Source organism: Quercus robur, chromosome 4 (assembly GCF_932294415.1).
Source record: "Quercus robur chromosome 4, dhQueRobu3.1, whole genome shotgun sequence".
Classification (NCBI taxonomy): domain Eukaryota; kingdom Viridiplantae; phylum Streptophyta; class Magnoliopsida; order Fagales; family Fagaceae; genus Quercus; species Quercus robur.
The window spans coordinates 44,465,229-44,488,049 of record NC_065537.1 but is presented as its reverse complement, the minus strand read 5'-3'; the positions used below and the strand labels follow the sequence as shown (position 1 = coordinate 44,488,049).

The 22,821-nt window shown below is 35.9% G+C and overlaps 1 protein-coding gene across 2 annotated transcripts; it reads right to left on the bottom strand.

The window, feature by feature from the left end:
* Positions 1-16,282: 16,282 nt before the first annotated feature.
* LOC126722104 (uncharacterized) lies at positions 16,283-20,682 on the bottom strand. 2 transcript variants are annotated; one of them, XM_050425255.1, is made up of 5 exons: positions 19,833-20,682; positions 18,681-18,836; positions 17,862-18,551; positions 16,972-17,701; positions 16,283-16,932 (listed from the first exon to the last, which is right to left on the bottom strand). In XM_050425255.1, exons 1-5 carry the CDS (start codon positions 20,301-20,303, stop codon positions 16,601-16,603), a joined length of 2,379 nt encoding a protein of 792 aa, XP_050281212.1. In that variant the 5' UTR covers positions 20,304-20,682; the 3' UTR covers positions 16,283-16,600. The 2 variants fall into 2 exon arrangements, with proteins under 2 accessions (XP_050281212.1, XP_050281210.1); XM_050425253.1 differs by having other exon boundaries at positions 16,283-17,701; positions 19,833-20,672.
* Between the last annotated feature and the right edge of the window lie 2,139 nt (positions 20,683-22,821).

Below are 22,821 nucleotides of genomic sequence, written 5' to 3'. Positions count from 1 at the left end.
AAAGTGACGGGAAGGAAAGAAGGACGGATACACACTTGTGCCAGACTGAAGAGGCTCGTCTCCCCCATGGCCTCGGTTGCATGGTTGCCTAAGTTCTCGTAATCATCAACATTGATGATGGATGAGAGCTACCCAATGGCGTACTGCGAATCCTCGCGGAGGAGGACGGGGCGCTTCTAAGAAACAAGACCATCGTCCGTCATTAAACCTTTCCCTTTCCCAGAACGGGGCGAAGGAGGTTGCTAGGTGATTGGAGGCATCTCCCCAATAGTTGAACCGGTCACCACCTTTGGTTTCTTAAGGGGACGATCAACCTTGTTCGTCATTTTTCTTTTCAGGAATGGGTTCAAAAGGCCCTTTCCCTTGGAGGGCACACCTTCTTCCTGCTGTTTCTTTACCCATGTGGTGGCTTACTAACAAATGAAAGCCCTCTTATATCATCTTCCATTTCTGCACCAAGGGAGACGAGAGAAAAGGCAAAAATTACAAAATAAACTAAAAAGTTTAAGAATAGGCGACGAACTTACGTTGGCATGCTTGTGCGTCATAGCGACAGGCTGAGGTCATAGGCTTAGGACCCTCACAGTACCAATGCAAGGTGTTCAGGGTGACAAGTTTCTTCCACATCCTCTCTTGTAAAGGAATGTTGAAGATCTTCTCTAAAAAGCTTCACTGTTCAAAGGTCACCTCTGGACGGTCCTAAGTTGCAAATAAGAGACAATTAAACTAACAGAGATGGTTAGACTAACAAATAAAACAGAAAAAATAAAAAACAAGCAAGCTTAAAACAGACGGACGCCTACTAGACGAGGGCATTATACCCCAAGTTTTATCAACAACGGGCATGTTCTCCCGTTCATCAGGGTGACACATTCAGTTGTCCCCCTGGATAAAGAAGTACCGATTCTTTCAATTCCAGTTGGAATCAGGGGTCTCGTACACTAGCCTAAATGTCGGTTTCCTAGGTAGAAAGCTATAAATCCCCATAGATTTCACAATCTCAGAAGGACGGTAGCAATGGAAGAACTCTTCTATGGTCAGTTGACGCCTCCCTTTGGTTAGAACCCTATACAGAACCTTTGCACTGAGGAAAATTCTCCAAGCATTCGAAGCAATATGGGTGACGGCTAGTCCTAAGTACTGGAGTAGGCGACGCTGGAGAGCACTTAAAGGCAGTCTGAATCCCACCTTGAACATTTGCTCATACACCTCAACGTCGTCAACACCACGATAATAACACTTCTCAAACTTAAAAGGTAGATGGATGGGGATATCGTCGAGTATCTGATATCTCTCCCGTAGGGTATTAAAGTGTTTTCTTTGAATAGTTGAGTTGAAATCATTAACCGTCCACATAAGGGGAAGAACGAACTTCTTAAGGCTGTCAAGGCCAATTACAAATCTAATGGGAGATTCAACGTTCTCGACATTCTCCTCATCATTTGAATCTCCACTTGTGTCACTCTCTGACCTGTCCACGCCCGAATCCTCATCCTCCTCCTCAGAAGGTGAGTTGGCAGACGTAACCCTTTCAATATTACAGGCATTGGGGTCGTCTTAACTTAACGAGTACACCTTATCGTAGCCCACACCTTCACAGAAACACGCTTGCTCACTCGACGCCTTACTAGACATCTATTATGCCTACACATGACGAATAAACTCCTAAGACTCTACAAGTCTGAATATGCGACGGACATATAGTACTTAAAGAAAACTAGAAAAGAAAAAAAGTAAAATATATGTGTATGGGATGGAGCACTTACAGGTGTATGACACGAAGAAAGGACATAAATAGTGCAGTGAATGAATGCACTTAGGTGACGGATTAATAGCTTCCTGCATGTGACGATGGCTCTCTGACACTAGGAAATGGTTGCAAAGAGTAGAAATGAAGGGGAAAGGCAACATATATATAAAGGAAATGGCGTAGAATATGAAGCGACACTTTGATCCAAGTAACTAGCCACTTAAGTTTCGCCACGTGTCCCACGGCATTTATGACACTCAACACCCTGTCAATCAAAGCATAATTCCTAAGAATTAGTTGAGGCCATCACCCCACATATCCATCTAGTGGATAAAGCGACGGACCCATGGAGTAGGGGGCAACTGATAGGGGTAAATTCCATGGTAGACGGATTGAATTAATGGAGTTAGATTTTAGATATGGTACAGTTGGTCTAACAAAGCTAGTTGACGAATTCGCGACCTGGACGAAAAGGTAAGGGGAAGGACAAACACTTTTGGGTGAACGGAAGGAACGGTCCATTAAAGCCAAGTGTCACCTTTATGACATCTACATGGCACCCATGTGGCATGGGTAGTATCCAAGGATTTTGGTTTGGAAATGTCTTACGCTCCACGGCCCACCATAATTATGGGAATCCTTGTAAGGAAATCATCCCATAAATTGTGAATATTGATAAAGATCTCCCCTACAAGGAAAGACCCTCTTCGCCAAGAAATTAAGGTCGACTCTACACTACTATAAAAATCTCAAAACCCTCACAAATCAAGGTACGTGTAATTCTCCCAACTTTGGTACTCTAGAGTTGTAGAAATTCTCACTAACTTAACTTTCGGAGGGTATTTGGCTAATACCACTCCAATACTCTCTATAAGGTCTTCTCTATTTTATGTTTCGCAAGTTCTGTCTAGATCATATGAAGATTAAGCGGTTCACTGACAATTTTTAGTATCATCAGTAACCAAGCTTAAAAATGTTGCAATCTGGATGTGAGTTTTTGCTACTGCAACTAATGTTAGTTGATTTTTTTTTTTTTCCATAGAGAGATAGTTTCAACATATGACATTCACTCCTAATATATCAATTGATTTTTTATGGAAGCCAATGTGCTAAGCAATGGACATAAAAAGCAGATGGATTATCTTTCAAAATAAGAGTTTTTAGTCCAATTAGGGTGAGTTTGGTTTAGCTTTTTGTAAAAGTGCATAATGAAAATGTGGAGTTTTCAAAAAGTGCATAATGAAAAAGTGGAGTTTCAAAAAGCTAAGTGTTTAATAAAAGCTGTTAAAAAATGTTTTTTGAAAAAGTTGAGTGTTTACATCTATTTCATATACTTACTAAATAATAATAATAATAGTAATAATAATAAATATATATTATTGGTATTATTTTAATAATGTTTGGGCAATTTTTCTTTTTTAGTGTCATAATTATTTGTTATTACCCTTAGTGACTTCTTATTAATATTAATTAAATCTAAATAGTTTTCATCATCATGAAGCACAAAATAAAAATGCAAAAAGATGATAAAATATACACCAATAATCCAAGTTTAAATTGTACTACATAAAAATGTAAAAAGATATAAACTACATATCAATAACCCAAGTTTAAATTGTACAACACAAAAATGTAAAAAAGATGATAAAATACATAACAATAACCCAAGTTTAAATTGTACTACATGATATTATATATAAATTAAAAAAAAAAAAAAAAAGACAACTACTAATTATTATCCCCCCAAATGGAATTAGCAATAGAATTACAAAGAACCACCATCGTAGGGTCTATTAAAGATCCTGAGTTTTACTCATAACTGCTACCTGCTTCACTATTATGTTCTCTTCTAGAAATTGAATCTCAATTGGCGTTTATGAAGTCCCTATCATCCCTATCATTTAGTCTAACAAAATTATGAAGAACCATAGTAGTAGATACAATAAGTATTTGGATATGGAATGGAAAAGATGGCATGTTTCTGACAATTCTCCATTTATTCTTCCACACACCAAAAGTGCGCTCAATCGTACATCAAAGAGATGAGTGAGCATGATTAAATTTTTCATGTCTAGTTCTAGGGCTTCCACCTCTCCTTCGAAAGTCTTGAAGATGGTATGATATCCCCTTGTATGGTGCCAAATAGCCTTTCATCATTGGGTATCCAGAATCAACTACATAATATTTCCCTAGAAAGAAAAATTCAATTGTATTAACACACTCATACAATATGTCATTATAATGAACAATTGATTAACCAATTACAAACTTGGTGGTGGGTGCGGAAAGTTGTTACTTTGTTTATGAATAGTATCAAGAAAAATGTGAGTGTTATGTGCTGCACCTTCCCATCCAGACAAAACAAATGTGAATAACACATCAAAGTCACATGCAGCCATCACATTTTGGGTTGGATATCCCTTTCTTCCAAAGTATGGAATGGACTTCTTAGTAGGTACAACCGTTGTCACATGTGTGCCATCAATCGCACTGATGCAATCCTAATCTCATTCATGAATCCTCCAGTATAAAGCAAAGTGTGCTTGAAAAGTGCAAATAGTAAAAAAGAAAAAAAGAGAAGACTGAAATGGTTGGTAGTTACAATAGAAAAAGGCTTTTCTAGCAAAACTTAACTAGAACTCCATTGAGCTCATTGTGAATGCCCTAATATGTAAAATATGAATTTGCATTCACAAATATTCATGTATTTGATTAATTTTATTGTAAGACAAGATTATCATTCAGATTACTAAATAACAATATGAAACTCAACTCCTAGCCACAGCAATAATTGTTCATTCTCTAATACAATCAATTTCAACCAACTAGGATCCGTATATCAAGTTCCAGCTCAAGTTCCAAACAAATATGAATCTAAAAAGTGCCATAGGACACAGCAATGCAATGCAAACTTTATGCACTCAATGTTCCTTCATGAACTACACAATCTACTTAAGCATAAAAGGAATAGCATACTTCAAGGAAAACCAATTATGGTGACTACTAAGACCCCCACAATGTAGTTTGCAGAAAGGACAGCATACTTCATCCATGAAAATTACAGATGGCTGTCTGGATTTAGCAACCATGAATAGAGCCCGTACAAGCTTTTCAGCAATAGAGCCCGTACAAATGCAATTCATGAATCACCATGTTATTACATCAACAGAGACCCCCACTTCAATACTTAGCTTTGCCATCAACAATAATCCTCATATTTAAATTAATATGGTAAATCGAACACTACATTCCTCATTACCTTTCCATCGTCAGCTCCAAAAACAAATCTCAACGTTTTTAATTCAATTAGATCACTATTAATAAAAACCCTATGATCACCTTGACAAACAACTACATATTTTCTATTTTTCTCCTCTGATTTTCAGACCCCAAACCTAAACTTTTGCTTTTTTCTATTAGAATTATGAGCTACAAGTCTACAAACCATTCTTAGCAAGATTCAAACCACTGTAAATTCCAATCAACAAAACAAATAACTAAACAAGTAAAGGAACAATACCCATTAATCTATTTCTGGGTTGCCGAGAAAACAAATCAAAAACTCGGTAAAAAAAGCATGTACCCACAAAGCATGTACCCACAAAGTTTTTTAGTACCCGGCAAGAGAACAAATAGATCATTAGCAAGAACATAGCATGCATGGTCTGAAATTTTTTTTCCCACACTCAGTAAATAAAAAAAAAAAAAAAAAAAATTCAGATCAGTGTTGGTACCTAGTGGTTTTTGGTAGCAGATCAGTGTTGCTTGGTGTTTTGTTGATCAAATCTCTACCTTCAAAATGTATTTCTCAGATTAGATTAAACAGAAATAAAATTAAAAAAAATAAAAATAAAAAGATCAGTGCGCGTTGAAGAAGAGGAAAGAAAGAAGAAGAAGAGGAAGAAGATTCAACGGATGACAGAGCAGAGAGACTTACCACGGAGAGGGCAGAGGAGAGAGAAGAGATGAGAGGCATGAGAGTGAGATTCGTGCAAAGGGAGAGCAGAGAGATGAGATGAGAGGCGTGAGAGTCAACTTCAGGCGTGAGAACCGATGAATTTTTATCAGGGTATTTTCGTAATTGACTATCCAACCCAACGGATAGTTCCAACGTGCATGCGTGTTTTGGTTTATGGACTTCCTGTGGTCCATAAGATTTGCATGTTCTCAGCGCATTTTTTGCCTTGGCCCAAAATGCAACTTTTTCCAAAAAGTTGCTTTTTGGGCTGAGCCAAATGCATAAAACTTTCCAGCTTTTGTAAAAACGTGCATTTCAACTCCTAAAAGCTGAAACAAACACACACTAACTAACCTCGCATGTTGCTTGCTCCGTCATAGCCTTGTAGTGTCGATGTTGCTGTGTTATTAACATCTGTAATGCCTAAAAAACGCTATTTCACATGTCCCAAATTTGTCTACATAATGCAAAGGAATTTGCCAATTCATATTTATATTTTTTTTATAATCGCCAATTGTTATTTAGTAGAAATGTTACGTGATTCATCAACTATAATAGCAAACAATGAGTCTCCAAGATCTTTAATAATTGCATTTATAGTGTCAATAACAGTAGCATCACTATTTCTTTTTGGATATCAAGAGAGGTCATTTGATGATTTTCAAGAGCATTTTCAAGAATTACCTTATCAATTTCTTCATTGTGTTTTTCAAGAAATTGTAATAATTCAAGAAAATTTCCTTGATTATTGGCATCTTTAGATTCATCGTGGCCACAAAATGCTAATCTTTACTATTATAGAAAACAAATATATCCATTGATGCATTCAAACAAGTTTGAAATTCCCTTTTCTCAAGATTTGATTGCTTGTTTATAACTGTTTGAATACTTTGTTTTTGGTTTAACAAATCTTCACATCTTCTCTGAGCTATATTGTGTGCACTAATGTGATCCCCAACGTGATTCTGTAATTTCTCTTTTTGTTTTTGTTTTTTTTTTTTTTTTTTTTTTCAATTTCTAAATCTTTCAATAACAAATGAGTCTCCCCCCTGCTTGATCACCAGTATTAGGTCAAAAAAGATAACAATATAAACAATATGTAGCATCTTCTGCAATACTATATTCCAACCAACTAGCATTTTCCTTGAACTATGCTAGATTAAATCAACACTTTGTTTTGCCAAATTGACCTTGTGGAAAATCGTGGTCAACTGGTTGACAAGGTTTATTTTGCAGATAATATCTTCGAATTTGATCTCTTTCATTGGGATGATAATCATAAATTTTTCTTCTTAAACTAGGATCCATGTGAAGAGTTGCAAAATTCGTTTCAATATGAGTTTGTTTAGGATTTGATCTGGACTCATTATTATAATTAGGATTCTCCATAATCTCAATTAATTACAAATATATATTTCATATCATTAAAATAAAGAAAAATAATATTCATTGTCAAGAACAGTCAAAGCAAGATATAAATCTAAATACAAACAGTTTAAACATATAATTTGATTCTTTAAAATAAATGGAAAAATAAATCAATGTAAAAATATTAAGATATAGAAATGTACCAATGAAGTTATATACGTGACTAAATGCCTTGAATTCTTTTTGAAATTATGTAGAATTCAAAATTTTATCTTCGTCTTCTAATAAGTGGTTAAAACTAGGTTCATAGCAGAAACTCTAGGTTTAAGACTAAAAAAAGGTTAATACCGAAAGAAAAAAATTTGATGGGAGGTAAAGTGTCACGCCCCAAACTCGAAAGGGTCCAAATCATGAAAAAAAGATCTCAAAGGTACTTGTAGATTTTGTTCCTTTTGGAAATTCAATCCAAATAAAATCACTCTCAAGAATTTAATCAAGATGCTAGTCTTTTCCATGCTAACAAATCATGCAATTCCCCATGTGCAATAAGAATATGCACTTTCATATATAATCATAAATGGTAGGGTCACAACACAACACTTTTTAGAAAAACATAGTTCCATCATTAATTTTCCAAAATGTGTTTGACCCAAAAATAATGTTTATGCAATATGGTTATTTTCCAAAAATCCCATTAAAAAGCTACTTATCTCGTGTCAGGGGCGAAAAAGTTTTCCTTTTGACAAATGAGATTTATGTTGGGTTGGAGGCCTAAACCGAAACTCGACAATGGGCTTAAAGCATGGCCCAAAGGCTATCGGTGAAGTTTTTGAAGAGTTCGCCCTCTTTTTATACCTTGGGCCTAGGATGGGACTAACGAGAGTTATGAGATGCCCCAAAAACACTTCCTACAGTAAACACATCAGCATAATAAAAAGCATATTGCAACAAAGAAATAACCCAGCGGTAAAGTATCCCAGTGGTAAAGTATTCCAAAGGTAAAATGAAATGAAGCAAGATAAACCTCCAACCATTAACTATTTCACAGATTAAGGAAAGTATCTACATCTTCAAACTCATCATCCATGGACTCTGGAGAAGAGTCTTCTAATACAATGATATGAGGGAAAAACTCTATAGTAATAGTCACGTCATAGCCTTCAATAGTAAATGACTAAACCAATATCATAGGTTCCATTATAGCAAGTAATGAGGAAACTTAGTGTGAGATGAAGGGAGAGAGTGAGAGAGAGATTCCAGCTAGCGCAGCAAGATCATTGTGATGCCAAGGCATGCTCATGGATACAGTATATGTTGTGAGTAGTGAGGGCCATTTATGGGTAATATGAGTAGTGAGAGAGAGTGTTCAGTAAAGCTGCTGGAGATAGATGAGTGTTTATAGATAGAGGTATAAGGGGTATTTATGAGCTAAGAGCTGGAGAACTTAGTTTCTAAGCTTGAAGCTAAGAACTCAGTGACTCAGAACTTTGCCAGAACTTAGAGAAGGCTAAACAGAGAAGTTAAGGAAGAACTCTTTTCTATTAATGTGTGTTTTAGTCTGTGTTGAAGTGTTAATGAAGAGTTCCATTTATAGTTGAGTTTAAGGGGGTAATTAGCAAATAATCTCTATTGAATCATCCTCAATTTTCAGAAAATCCTTAGAGAATCATTCCTAGGATTTGGCCAAGAGTAGTAAACTCAACTTTAGGAGTTTTGTCCCCGGACACTTCAACTCCTAATCTCAGCCCACCATCCTTACCAATACTTGACGAGATGGGGATTCAACGCAAACCAAAATCTAGTTTGTTGGACTTAATTGAGTCCCAACTGGGGAGGGATGCACCTATGAAGGCAGCCCAGATTAAGCCTCCCACTCCCCCTCCTGCTTTGCCCTTCTAACATGGATCTGTCGACCTAAAGAGGAAGAGGGAGAGCAAAGGCAAGGAGGTGATGGACGCTAGTAAATCCCACCCCCCTCAAGAGGACGATGCTCAGAGGGTAGCTAAGCAGGCCAAGGTGAGACAGAGGGGTGTCTAGAGGAGAGGTGGCATTCAGGCCGAGCCTTCAGCCTGGCTTCCCGCGCCAATGTTGGATGAGGCCCCTCTGCTAGTTGATATCTTCATTAGGGACTTCCATGGAGGAAAAGTCGGCTATGTGGCCGATGCGGTGGAGCAGGCTCTACTGCTCCTCAGGGACATAGCCAAGCTACAGTCCATGAGGAGGCATGAGGTTTACCTTAGCCTCAAGAGATATCTAGCCATGGTATGACTAGCCCTTTTTTGTTCTCTCTTTTCTTCTTTCTTTAATCACTTCCCTTATTTTCTTTTTCTAATCTTTCTTTCTTTCCTTGGCAGGCTGTTCTGGCCTTCTTCCTGGCTAAGGAGATGACAAACTACTGCCATCGGCAGATGAAGGAGGAGGAAGGGAGGCGTAATGCCGCCGTGGAGGCCTTTAACGTGGTCGAGAGTAGCATCCAAGAGCTCATGAAAAGGTTGCATGAGGAGGAAAAAGAGAGAAAGTATGCAGCAGCCACTCTTAAGAACACTAAGAAGCAAGCTGAGAGCCAAAGGCTGCTACTTCGGAATGCTGAGGATCAGCTGACCACCTCTAAAACTCAAATTGCTGCACTGAAGAAGAAATTGAAGGAAGTCGAGAAGGCCAAGGCCCTAGCTATGAAGGCCAAGGTGGAAGTAGAGCAGCATGGATACGATGTTGGGATGGCCGAGATCGAGGACGCCCTAAAGGTTAAGGTCCTTGGTGTATGTAGGACTTACTGTGCCCTAGTATGGGATGAAGCCCTCAACCAAGTCGAGGTTGAGGCTTCTTCCATGCTTAGGAAAGCAAAAAGTGTCTACTACCCTCCAGCCATACGCCCTTCAAGCTCTTAGGACTCTAAGGCCAACCCGGCATCCTCGGAGGCAGGTGAAATCCGAGGCAGCCCACCCAAAGCTCCTCCTGCAGCCAAGACTTCTTCAATGGTGGCAAAGGACACTACAAACACAGGGGATGTCCATAAAGAAGTAATCCAAGGTGTTGACCTACCTCCGATCGCCCCAAAGGATCTCTCTAAGGAAAAAGGAACTTCTTAAAACATGGAGCTAGTGTTGGCAACTCTCACCATACCCCCAAAAGAGGATCCCAAGGACAAGGCCCAAGTGTCCACCACGACAGCAAATACTCAACCTCCTAAGAATTCAAAAAAAAAAAAAAAAAAAAAAAAAAAAAAAACTTGTAATAAAAATGAAGCAATAGGTTGCTTTTTTATTTATTTTTTTTTTTAACTTATTTTTACAACTTGTACTCAGCTTGCCTCTTTGTATTTGACCTACCTTATTTTAAGACTTAATTTTTAGTTCTCCACACACTTTTTAAAATCTTGGAATCAATTTGGAGGGTACTTCACATACCATGGCTATAGTCTATAGACATATTAAGTTTTTTTTTTTTTAAATCTTTCATTCATAATAAGTTTTTTTTTTTTTTTTTTTTTTTTTTTTTTGAGAATTCCATAATAAGATTTAGAATATGAGCACAGCAATGACAGAACCACATGTGTACGTACTTTGTCTTAATGGTGGTGATGCTTGAACTAACATTATCTGTCATTAAGAAAATGAAAAGGTTTATTATTAGTTTCTTTCACACCAAAAAATAAAGCTTTATGAAATTAGACACTAAGAAAATGAAATTATCACTACGTGAAATTTGAACTGATTCAATAACATAAAATTTCAATGAACAAATCCAAGCAAAACACTGTATAAAGTGTAAAACACCCCGCTATTATTAAATTCTCATACCAATTTATCATTTTACAAAAAGCACATGAGTTGCTCTAGCTCAAACTGAAGAACAAGATTGACGTCATCATCAAATTGAAAAATAAAAATTATACATATCCAACAAACATAGCACCAGTTACTCAACAAGCAAAAGTATACACTGTTTTTAAGAAGTAACAAAACGAATTTTCATAGTCAAAGCATAATTAACAGAGAAAACCCGTAAACGTGAGAGAAATCCTAATTCCACCATAAAGGGGTGTTTGATTCACCCTAATGTGTCCTTAATGTGATGTACATTACTTTAATGTGACATTAAAATGTTTGGTTTGTGTAGTTTTCTCTAATATTATTATAATCTAAGATTATAAAATATATCATTTTGGGTGATCTTACATTATTTATTGGTGGGAATGTAATAATAATAAATTTTTTTTTTTTTGAGAATGAATGTAATAATTTATTGAATTAACAAAATGACAAAGTTTAGTTTCAAAATTGGTTGTAGCCTATGGCTACAATCTTACTCAATAAAATAAATATTATTACATATTTTAAAAATCTAACCGTTAAATTGCATGTTCTTTACGCTCTTAATACACTTCAAATTTTGTGTCAATCATATATTATTGATAACATAACTATTGATATTGAATTTTCTATATATTTTGCAAGTATTGAGAAAATAAAAAAAAGATGTAATCCAATGATGAATTTGTCAAAATTCATCTCCAATAAAAAGATATACTGAGTAAGATTGTAGCCTTAGAGGGCGTTTGGATACTGCTGAAACTCAAGTCTGCGTTTTGCGTTTTACTTTTTTTTTTTTTTTTTTTTTCCTTGCACCGTTTCTGATTTTGGGGGACAAAAACACCGTTCATACACTGTTGAACACTGTTCACACACTGTTTGACATTGTTCACAGGTTAAAAAATATTAAAAATGAGTCCCACGATACTATTCACACATTTAAAAATTATTTTGCTACAGTGTTTTCAGTTTTCAGTTTTTAGTTTCAGCAACAATAAGCTCAATCCAAACGGACCCTTAGTCTACAACAAATTTTGTAACTAAATTTTGTCCTTGACAAAATTGCTCATACTAATAAATTTTACTTTACTCATGACAATGACTAAAATATCAAGAAACCTTTAAAATACTCAAAAACTTCTAAAATGACCAAAATACCCTTAGAATCACCAAAATGACTAAAATGCACTGCAAATGTCCAAAATATCCCTAAAACCTCCAAAATGACCACAAAATGCCCATAACTTTTTAAATGACCAAAATACCCTCAAAATCTCATAAAATACCTGAAAACCTCAAAAATGACCAAAATACCCACGAAACCTCTAAAATAACGAAAGTACCCCAAACCTAAAAAATTACTAAAATAACCCAAAAACCTCTCAAATGACCAAAATACCCCCAAAACCTCTCAAATGACCAAAAATATCTTGAAAGCTCTAAAATGATGAAAAATACTAAAATACCCTGAAAACTTTAAAATGACAAAAAATACCTCGAAACCTATAAAATGACTAAAATATCTCAAAACCTCTCAAATGAAAAAAAGTACCTCGAAACCTCTAAAATAACCAAAATACCTCTGAAATCTCTAAAATAACGAGAGAATAAAAATCCTGAAACCACTATAATGACCAAAATACCCCCCCTAAAACCATTAAAATGACCAAAATACCCCCAAACCTGCAAAATGATTAAAATACCTCCAAAATCGCAAAAATGACAAAAATGCCTCCAAATCCTCTAGAATGAGCAAAAAAACCTGAAACCTCTAAAATGACCAAAATACTCCAAAACCATCCAAATAACTAAACTAACTCGAAAATTTTAAACTGGCCTAAAATACCTAAAACCTTTGAAGTAACCAAAAGTTTTAGGTTATTTTATGTCATTTAGTGGCTTCAGGGGTATTTTGGTCATTTTAGAGATTTCAGGGTGTTTTCTGTCATTTTAGAGATTTTTGGGTATTTTGGTCAGTTGAGAGGTTTCGTGGGTATTTTTTTGTCATTTTGAGGTTTCAGGGATATTTTGTTCATTTTGAGAATACGTGGGTATTATGGTCATTTTCAAGATTTTAGGAGTATTTGGGACATTTTTGAGGTTTCAAGTTATTCTAAAGAATTTGAAGGCATTTTGGTCATTTTAGTGGGGTGTTTTTTGCTCATTCTATTGGTTTCAAGGGGTATTTTGTCAATTTTAGAGGTTTCAAGGCTACTTTGGTCATTTAAGAGGTTTCGGGGTATTTTTTGTCGTTTTGAGGTTTTGGAGATATTTTGGTCATTTTAGTGATTACGCGAATATTTTGGTCATTTTAGAGATTTTAGGAGTATTTTGGTCATTTTAAAGTTGCAGGGGGTATTTTGGTCATTTTTAGATTTCAAGTGTATTTTTGAGGTTTTAGGAGTAATTTGGTCATTTTGGATCATCCAGGGGTATTTTGTAGTTCAAGGGTAATTTTGGCATTTTGTTGGTGTTGAGGCTATTTTCAATCAATTTGCTATTACAATAATTTAAATTATTGTGGGCTGTATGTTACCCTGTTTCTTAACATGAGTAAACTCAACATCAACAAACTGGTTAGCTAACATCTTCGCCTCATCAATCAGGTGTCCGAAGTCTACCAGTGAAGAATCCTCACTCAACAGGGCATCAATAGTATTTTTGGAGTTGCCTTCAAGGACAATGGAAGATAGCCCGAGGTCAAAAGCAAACTTAAAGGCTTTTTTAGTTGCAATAACTTCCATTGCAGTAACCGAGAAGGGCAAAGGAAATTTCTCCACCATGGATGCTACCATACGACCATTTTCATCTCGGATAATGACGCTAACACTGGCCAAATTTTCATCTCGAAAAACTGACCCATCAAAATTTACCTTAAGTTTTGGCCAAGGAGGGGGTTTCCAGGTGATTAGATAAGGTGATCGATTGTACTGGTCCTTAGGTTTTGGGGGGATGGAACGGACATAGGCGGCTCTAACAAACCGAGCCTCGTGAAAAACTTGCTGAACTGGAAATGGTTTAGAGCTAGTCCTTAGTACATTCCTTCGGAACCAGAACATCCAAACAGTTGTTGAAAAGAGCGGACTTGCACTGAAATTCCAGTTAAGGATCATGAGTCCATGCCGATGAGGGGAAAAGGCAAGACCAAAGCACGTGAACCACATCTTCCGGTGCACATTTGTAGTGATCGCAACAATCATCAGTAATAACCATTTTGACGCTTAAGATTAACCTTTGTTGGAATAGAATTCTTGATGGCTCTCTATAGCAAATTTTGAACTTTCGGTTGCACCTGTAAACCCCAGACCTTCTTCCATAATGTGTTATCCTCATGTTGGTACTCATGGTTATCGAAGCATTGTGATTTATAGAGAAATCAATATCTTGATTTCACTGAGTATGTACCCGATGGAGTAAAAGGTCAATAGAGCTTGTCTTCCATTGATTTGCAGCTCAAGGGAATGGATTTAATCAGTGCTATATCTCTAGGGAGGAAAAGCTCAAGTAAAGTAGCCAAGTTCCACTCATTAGTGGCTGGATCAATGAGGGACACAACCTGGGCTTCTTCAAACTCCGATGCAGCTGCCAAGGAGATATATGACAAAAAGTCTGAAGGCAGCCACAGGTCAGACCATATCCGAATTGAAGTCCCATCTCCCACCCTCCATCTCATCCCCTCTTTAAGCACTTCATCTGTTGCCTCCATGAAAGAGCAATGAGGAAAGAATTTGGATTTGAACACTATAGAAAAGTGAATTTCTATTTTGGAGCAACCTCCAAGCTTGTTTTCCTAGGAGGGCATCGTTGAATAATGCTAGGTCCTTAAAACCTATTCCTCCCTCACTCTTGGTTTGCATAGCTCCTCCCATCTAACCCAATGAATTTTCTTATGATCTCCTCTTTGTCCCCACCAAAATTTACAAATAAGTCCCTCAATCTCATTGCACAATCCAATGGGAGCTTGAAACAATTCATGGTATAGGTGGGGATAGCTTGAACCACCGCTTTAATTAGGATTTCTCTACAAGCTTAAGAGAGTAGTTTTTCTTCCCACCCTTGAAGTTTTCTCCATACATGCTCCTTGATGTAATTGAAGCTAGCTTTTTTGTTCCTTCCCACTAGAGATGGCAAACCCAAATATTTTTCATAATTCCGAGTCTCCACCACTCCCAAAGTATTTTTGACCACCAATCTCCGCTCTTCACTAGTGGACTTGCTAAAGAAGATGGTTGTTTTTGCCTTGTTAATTTGTTGACCTGAGCTCATCTCATAGACTTGTAAAACATCCAAAATATTTTGGCACTCCTTAGTATTGGACCTGCAAAATAGCAAACTATCGTTTGCAGATAAAAGGTGAGTAAGTGAGGGGCTTCTCCTACCATGGGAAAAGCCATGAATGTCTCCTCTCAAGGCCGATTGGATGAGTAAGCCATGGAGCCCTTTCGTGCTTAATAGAAACAGGAATGGTGAGAGGGGATCGCCTTGCCTTATACCCCTTGTTGGCCTTAAGGTAATGTGACTACATGAATCTAAGATTATAATAATGTAACATTACACCTAAATGTAAAATCAAGTGAACCAAATGCCCTCGAAATGCAATGCTACACCATGAAACTCACTCAAACCTCCCCAATTGGAAAATTTTAGTATAATCGTGTCAAATCATACACTCTCAGAGTAAAATAAGTTAGCAATTAAGGAATGAATTCCTACCTTCCCTATCCCATTATCTATCTACTAAAAATTAAGGAATGAATTAATAGATGCTTAACAATCTCACAACTATACTTACACATACACCGCCAATTCACCACGATGAGATTTCTGTTGATCAGATTATCCATAATTTAACTAACGAATTATCAAAAAAATTTATTCATAATTAATATTCTCCAAGGTAATTGTCCAAACAAAGAAAATAACCTTCCCAGGCACCATCAAATCTAATCTACCGCCATGCTTTGACTTCCTAATTCCTACACAATACATCATTCCTATTAGTCACTGGCATGTTCCTATATAGGAACTCCAAAATAGAATAGACTGTTTTTAATTCTCAATCTTGCTACACATGAATATACAGTAACATCTTTATATGCTACGATTAATAAAAATGGTGTAGGAACATCATTCCAGAAAAAAAGTTACTCCCACTGTCCCATATTTCTTTCACATACTTTCTCATGTATCTCAAGTATTTCCCTTTTTATTTCTGATTTTTTTTTTTAAAAAAAAATTTAAATATAATTCCATGAAAAAGCTGACAGTGAGGGTTAAGTTCTGGCATCCTTGGATCAAAAACAAAAGGCTCAGACTGCTCTGTAGGATGTGTAATGTATGAGATTAGTTATTGAATACACACACACAAGCAGAAAAAATATGGTTGACACTATATTAAAGGTTCAACTTCAAAACTTCCAATTTCCAATAAGGATTTAGACTTTGTACAATTAGTTCAAGGAAATACAATCAAATAAAAGAGAAATTAGCATTGTGAATAAACACACATTTACATATATATCATCCCTATTTGTTTTCATTTCCTCCCTTTAGAATTAGAGGTGAAGGTACTACCAACGCAAAAATTAAAAAGAGATGCACTTTTAATACCTGACCCATTAACCTCAACAACCACAAAATAACAAGTGAAATACGTGGTTAGTATGGAGTGAGTAACAATGTCTGCCATTTATAGAGCTCTAAAATAGTCACCTATGCAAGTGCCAGTCCAATTCTCTGTACATCACCTCTTGTTTCTACCACTGGAGATTCAACCGTCGGCTGCAAGAACCGGGTATAGTGGAACTCAACTTGTAGCCTGTGATGAAGAGGTGCCGATTTGATCAACCCCTTCTTGATATCAGCCTCTAATTCCCTTATGGGAATTGCAGCCAAGAAGCTCTTAATGTACTCCTTGCATGATTCCTTCCCTCTGCACACAATCTCATCTTCTCTCACACTGTCTTCTGAATCATTAGACTGGAGTACCATAGTCCCCTCGGTGGAAGTTTCCTTGCAGCTAGGTTGCTCCTTATCACTGGCAGGTTTTCCATCTGATTCTTGACTCTCCTTATCACTAGCAGGTTTTCCATCTGATTCTTGACTCTCATTAGGTAATCGAACAATTATTGTGTCTTTATCAAATTTCAGGACATATGCCTGGTTGCACCCCTCATAAAGCCTCTCCCCCAGGGTGTCGATGATATAATAAGCATTCTGCTCAACCTTTAGGACAAAGAAGTGGTCATTCCAACAGACAATGTAGACCAAAGGGTCACCATTGCTAGGGCAATTTGATGCAGCAAGGCTAATCTCATCCCATATGCTGTCAATGGACATGGCACCATGAAGGAAATCAAAACCCCCCTCTTCCAGTCCATCTGGATGGAAGAATCCTATAAAGGACTTTTCTGGAACTACAGAAAGAGGACAAATTTTAGCTTGGAGAATGGTCTCGAGATCAAAGTGTTTGTCAGGGAATTGCTCTATGAAGACCTCATCCTCACAAAGATTTCTCCATTCTAATGATCCATCTCTAATCAGGCTGTCAAATTCAGACTTGATCGGCATCTCATCTCGGTTGGAATGCAACCAATCAGCAATGACTGCAACCAGAGCTGTACATGCACTCTCCCCAGCAGCCCGTTCACTCCTTTGATCAATTGAAGCAAAAAAGACTTGAGTTTGGAGCTTCAATTGTCTGTCACGGCTGGTTACTTCCTTACGCTCCCAACTACCTACAGCAAATTTGTCATCACCAAATTCAGATATTGATGATCCATCAGTACTGAACCCGTCTTCGGTCTTTTGCCACTGCCATGAAAAAAAATGGCATTAGTTATATTTAAAAATTCATATAATTTATTTTAAGAGAAGGGCAACGCAGAGGGGAAGGATTGGGGAGAGACAGTGACTACTAGTACCACAACCGCTGCTGCTGAAAAAAATAGTGAAGCAAAGGTTTGATACCTACCCCAAAACTGGAATCATCAGAAGAGCTAAGCTGCCTACGATCATGATCAATATCATCCCCACCCTCTTCACCATAATGCTTTTTCAGAAGAGGCTCCCCTTTGGCTTTAGTAGACCTGAAGCTCAGTTTTCTCTTCCTCCAAGAAAGGATATTGCGTTTTGAACTTGACCTCAGGGTCTGTTCAGAGGTTAATGCATGTGCATTCTCATTATCATAGCATCCCACAGTCAATTTACGGTTGCTGTAATAGATCAAGCATTCATCTTGACCATTGTTTATCATATTGAAGGATACTATTCCTCCAGCACAGTTTGCTGAGGCCAAAGTTTCATAACTGAATGGCTGCCTAATGCTGCAATCATCCTTAATCTCCTCTGATTGCCCCTCAGCATCACCATCATCATGTGAATCTGTGTCAACGGGATAACTGTACTCAGCATCTGCACTTCTTTCAGAGCACCTGCCATCGCTGCCCTCTTCTTCACGGCTAACCTTCTTTGCTCTTCCTGCTGAAACATAATCTGTAAAGAGTTTCACTTTTCTCAGTCCAGCTTTAAGGGCAGAGAACTCGTCTTTCTCACTTGAGTGGGCTTCTGCATAACAAGGTGACAGTGGAACGCACACTATTGATCTCTGCACTGCATCTGACGGTTCTTGAGCACTTATCAATTCCAATAAACTGAGAGATAACTGCATTATAGATAAACTTGGGATGAGACCAACAAATTTCCCAGATGCAAAGGGACATTTAGAAAAGAGATGAATGATAACAGAAAATCACATAGAAATCCCAAGTAAAAAATAATACAAGGCACTTACAGAGAGAGACGGACTACATTCACTAGTTCCAACAGGAACTTTGACAGAAAGATTGATTTGAATCTCCTTTCCATCAGCTGAAGAAGCATATTCTGCTAAGTTTAATGATGCAGTTCCAACAACAGGAACCCTGTTCCTGGACTCTTCGTTCACACCCTAAATTTAAACAAAATGAATTGAAACACTGATATCAACAACAAACCAATTATCCAGGAACAATGAACTAGACCAAAATTAGTCAGTGACTTTCCTGATAAGGAATTGAATATTAAAATTATTTTTTAACCTTTTGTCCAAATCCATTTATCACAAATTCATTAGAAATTCTTGCTCTCTGATCATATTATTAAAAATAAAAACTAATTTTGGGGAACTATATTGGAAGGGAAAGCAAAGAAAAATATTGTTGTTGACAATAGAAAAAGTAAAGAGTTAATATCAATCTCATTAATTAGCATCTTTTCTCACCCGTTATTTATATATATTATTTTGGAGAGTGTTGCTGGGGGAGGAGGGTTTGACTTTGATAACCTTTTTTTTTTTTTTTTTTTTGGGTGAATTTTTTACTAGTCACCACTCACCAACCATTTTCTTCCCAGAAAAAACAATGTTGTGAATTACAAAATTCACAAGAACCCATTCAGAATATCTAGAAAAAATCAAAGGCCTTCATTAATGACTATTGGCACACCTCAGCAGCCTTAGATTGCAAATAAGACATTCTAAAGAGACATATCACTTGGAAAGAGTAAAGAGACACAGAACAAAATAAAATAAAATATATTCTCTTTTTTTTTTTCTTTTTTTTTGTTAACAAAATAAAATATATTCAGAATCACAAGAACCTATCCACCCTTACCAAAACCCAAAACAAGAAAATTTGGAAAGACCAAGGCACCACAGCTATCAAACATGAACTAACAGAATTTATACTCCAAAAAAAAAAAAAAAAAACCAGAAATTCTGTATTGCATCAAGAGTCAACCCTTCAGAAAACCAAAAAAAGTAAACAATATTATGAATTACTTCCAAACTCATCCAAATTCCAAAGCCTAAGAAGAATTGTTACATAATAAATAAATAAAATACTAAAACCAAAAAAAAATCAAGAAAGAAAGAAGGAAGAATCACAATCAAAGATGAGAAACTCACATTGAACACTGTAAATGAGACCTCCCATGGATTAAAGACAGCCTCCTTATAGTAGGAGAAACTACACACACTCTGAAACCCCTCGTTCCATTCCACCACCCCATCATCTCCAACACCCACATTTTTTGTTAATTTTTTCTTCACAGAGCGCCTAAGTGAGCCCAAAGCTATACCCTTCTGACCTTTCCACTTAATCTCACACCCCAACATATTCTCACCCTCAGATTGTGCTAATCTTAAACCTTCCAGCCGTCGAATAACAATTATTACTTCGAATTTCTTCGAGTGGAATGGTGGCCATGAAGGCCACCTTATGAGCTTCACCACCATTTTGTTTTGTAAAGAACCAAAATTTAAGGAATTGGAAGAAGTGGGTGTTGGAGTTTTTGGTGTAGATAATAATAAGGATTTTGTTGTAAGAGAGTTGGAGACTTTTAAGGAAGTGGGTGTTGTAGAAACAGAAACACACATAAATAAAGATTCTGAGACGGTTTGAATTTGGAAATGAAGGTAGGATTAAAAAGGTGGGAGTTATTTTGAAAGAGAGATAATGACAACTGGAATTTGAAAGTTGAAGGAAGATTCAAGGAGTAAATAAAGGAAGAGAAAGTAGCAACATGTATTTATAACTGGAATATGCTAAACATTGCTTTTGCTAAGTAAGTAAAACAATTTGAGAGAGAGAGAGAAAAGCCGGCTTGGCTGTAAAATGAAATCTACCTAAGAACCAACGTCTCTGTTCCACAGTTCCAACTAGAACGTAGTTTGGCTCGTGTGTGATGTGTCCTCCTTCACTTTGCTGTTGTTAATTATTATCTCTCAATGTCAACCCTGTCACAAACTCACATCACAATGCTTCATTTCTCTCTCTCTCTCTCTCCAGTTGGATTCTGGTTGTTTGCACTTTGGACTTCCACTGACCATTCAAGTTTATTTTCCTAAAATGCATTCCCTATTCTTAGATAAAAATCTTTTTTTTTTCTATTTTTATCAATTATATCTGAAAATATCCACTTCTAATTATTTACTCTACACTCTGTTTTATTTAAATTTTTTTTTATTTAAATTTTTTTTACTATTTCTTGCACTTTTCAAAATATTAAGAGTTCTTTTTAGAAATAATAACCTGTATTGTTGGAAATAGAATGCATTGGAATAATTATTCCTATTACTATGTTTGGTTAGGAAATAGAAATTAAACCACAAATTTATATATTTGAAAACATAATAACTTTATAATTACTATTATTTTTATTATCCACATAGAGATTGTTTGTATTTTTAGAAATCTGATAATTTCAATAGATAATAAATATACTAAAAAATATCTATTACATCACTTTTTTGCTAATAATGAATAACTATTACATATAATAAAAATCCAACCAAAGATCAAAACATATTATAAAGGATAAGCATTTCATTATAGAATATATTACTGCATACAAAACATTTTCTCAAAAATAAAAATAAAAATTACAGCTTGCAATACATGCCTTCATTTTTTTTTTCTTTTTTTTATTACCAAAAGTGTTAAGTAGTAAACTGTTCTTATCGTAGTTTGATGCTATTTTAAAGGATGTATAAAAAAAGTCAATGTGGGATTTGTAGAGGGTTGGTTCCCTAAATTGGTCTCTTATTCTATTTTAAGAAACCAAAATGAATACCGGCTACTTTTTCTGTATACCTAAAATCTTTCTTTTCTTTTTTTGAGATGATGTATACCTAAAATCTTGAGAGAATGTATACCTAAAATCTTGAATGCCCTTGAACAGGAGTCTGTACTGAATGAATATTTTGGAATTCACCTGTTTGGTAGGAGAGTTTGAGTAATGTTATTTAGGTGTTTTTGATATATATGTGGGTGAAAAAGTGTGTTGAAATGTGTGTAAAATTGTTTAAAATGTGAAAATGTATGTTAGAACCACACAACCAAACAAATTACTGGTCTCCAATATTTTGGAATACAATTTATTTTCATTTTTTTAATGTAAGGTGATTAGACCTCAAAACTAAACCCAATAAGAAACTGGCAGATATTATCAAGTAAAAGCCTAAAAGGATTAGCAAAATAAAACTTTATCTTCAGAAATTGACTGGAATTAAAGAGATAATTTTGGTGAACAAAATGATATTAGACTTTGAAAATAAAAATTTTAAATTAAAAAAAAAAAAGATTTCTGTTAATTGTTTTATCAAATCTTATCCTTGGATAGTTGGATTTCATGTGAGAATCAATTTAGTCGTGCTTTCCAATTTGAACAATTCTTTATGTTTTTTCCTTCAATTTTCTACTTTTTTGGGTTCGATAAACAACCTGTGAGTATACATATGAACAACACAACCATTAATTGAATGTGAATTACCAATAATGGGATATGACTAAGATACGCTCTTATAGAAACCTCATGGTTACTCAAGGTTTCATAATATTCATGAAATACTGAGTTCGAAACTTTCTTATAAGCATTTTAAGGCCATCGTTAAAGGATTTCTTTCAACGATAACCTAGTGTGTAGGGGAATGGGTGGACTATATGCACCCAAAAAAATAATCAGATACTTAAAAAAGATTAAAAAACTCTCATCTATCAAAAAATAATAATAAAAGTTGTCCTCTTTTTTTTTTTTAACTTAATTAATCTTTCTTCAAAAATTAAAAAATAAAAAATAAAAGTCATCCTCTTTGGCCAAAATGAGAAATTAACCCTGATTTTTAAACATTATAATTAGTAGGTTACATTTTCAAACTATATTTTTTACTAGCATCTCGAGTCTAAAGAGACTCGATTTAGGGTCTAAAAATTGAGTTTTTGGAACTCAATTTTCATGGGTTATTCACGTTTGATGTGGAACTTTTTCCATATGGCATCTACCTGGAAATCGAGTCTCTAAGACTCGATTTACATCTAAAAAGAAAACAAAGAAAATCAAAATGACCATAGCAAAAGAAAACCACAACGACAACAACAATTCTGAAAATATGTGTT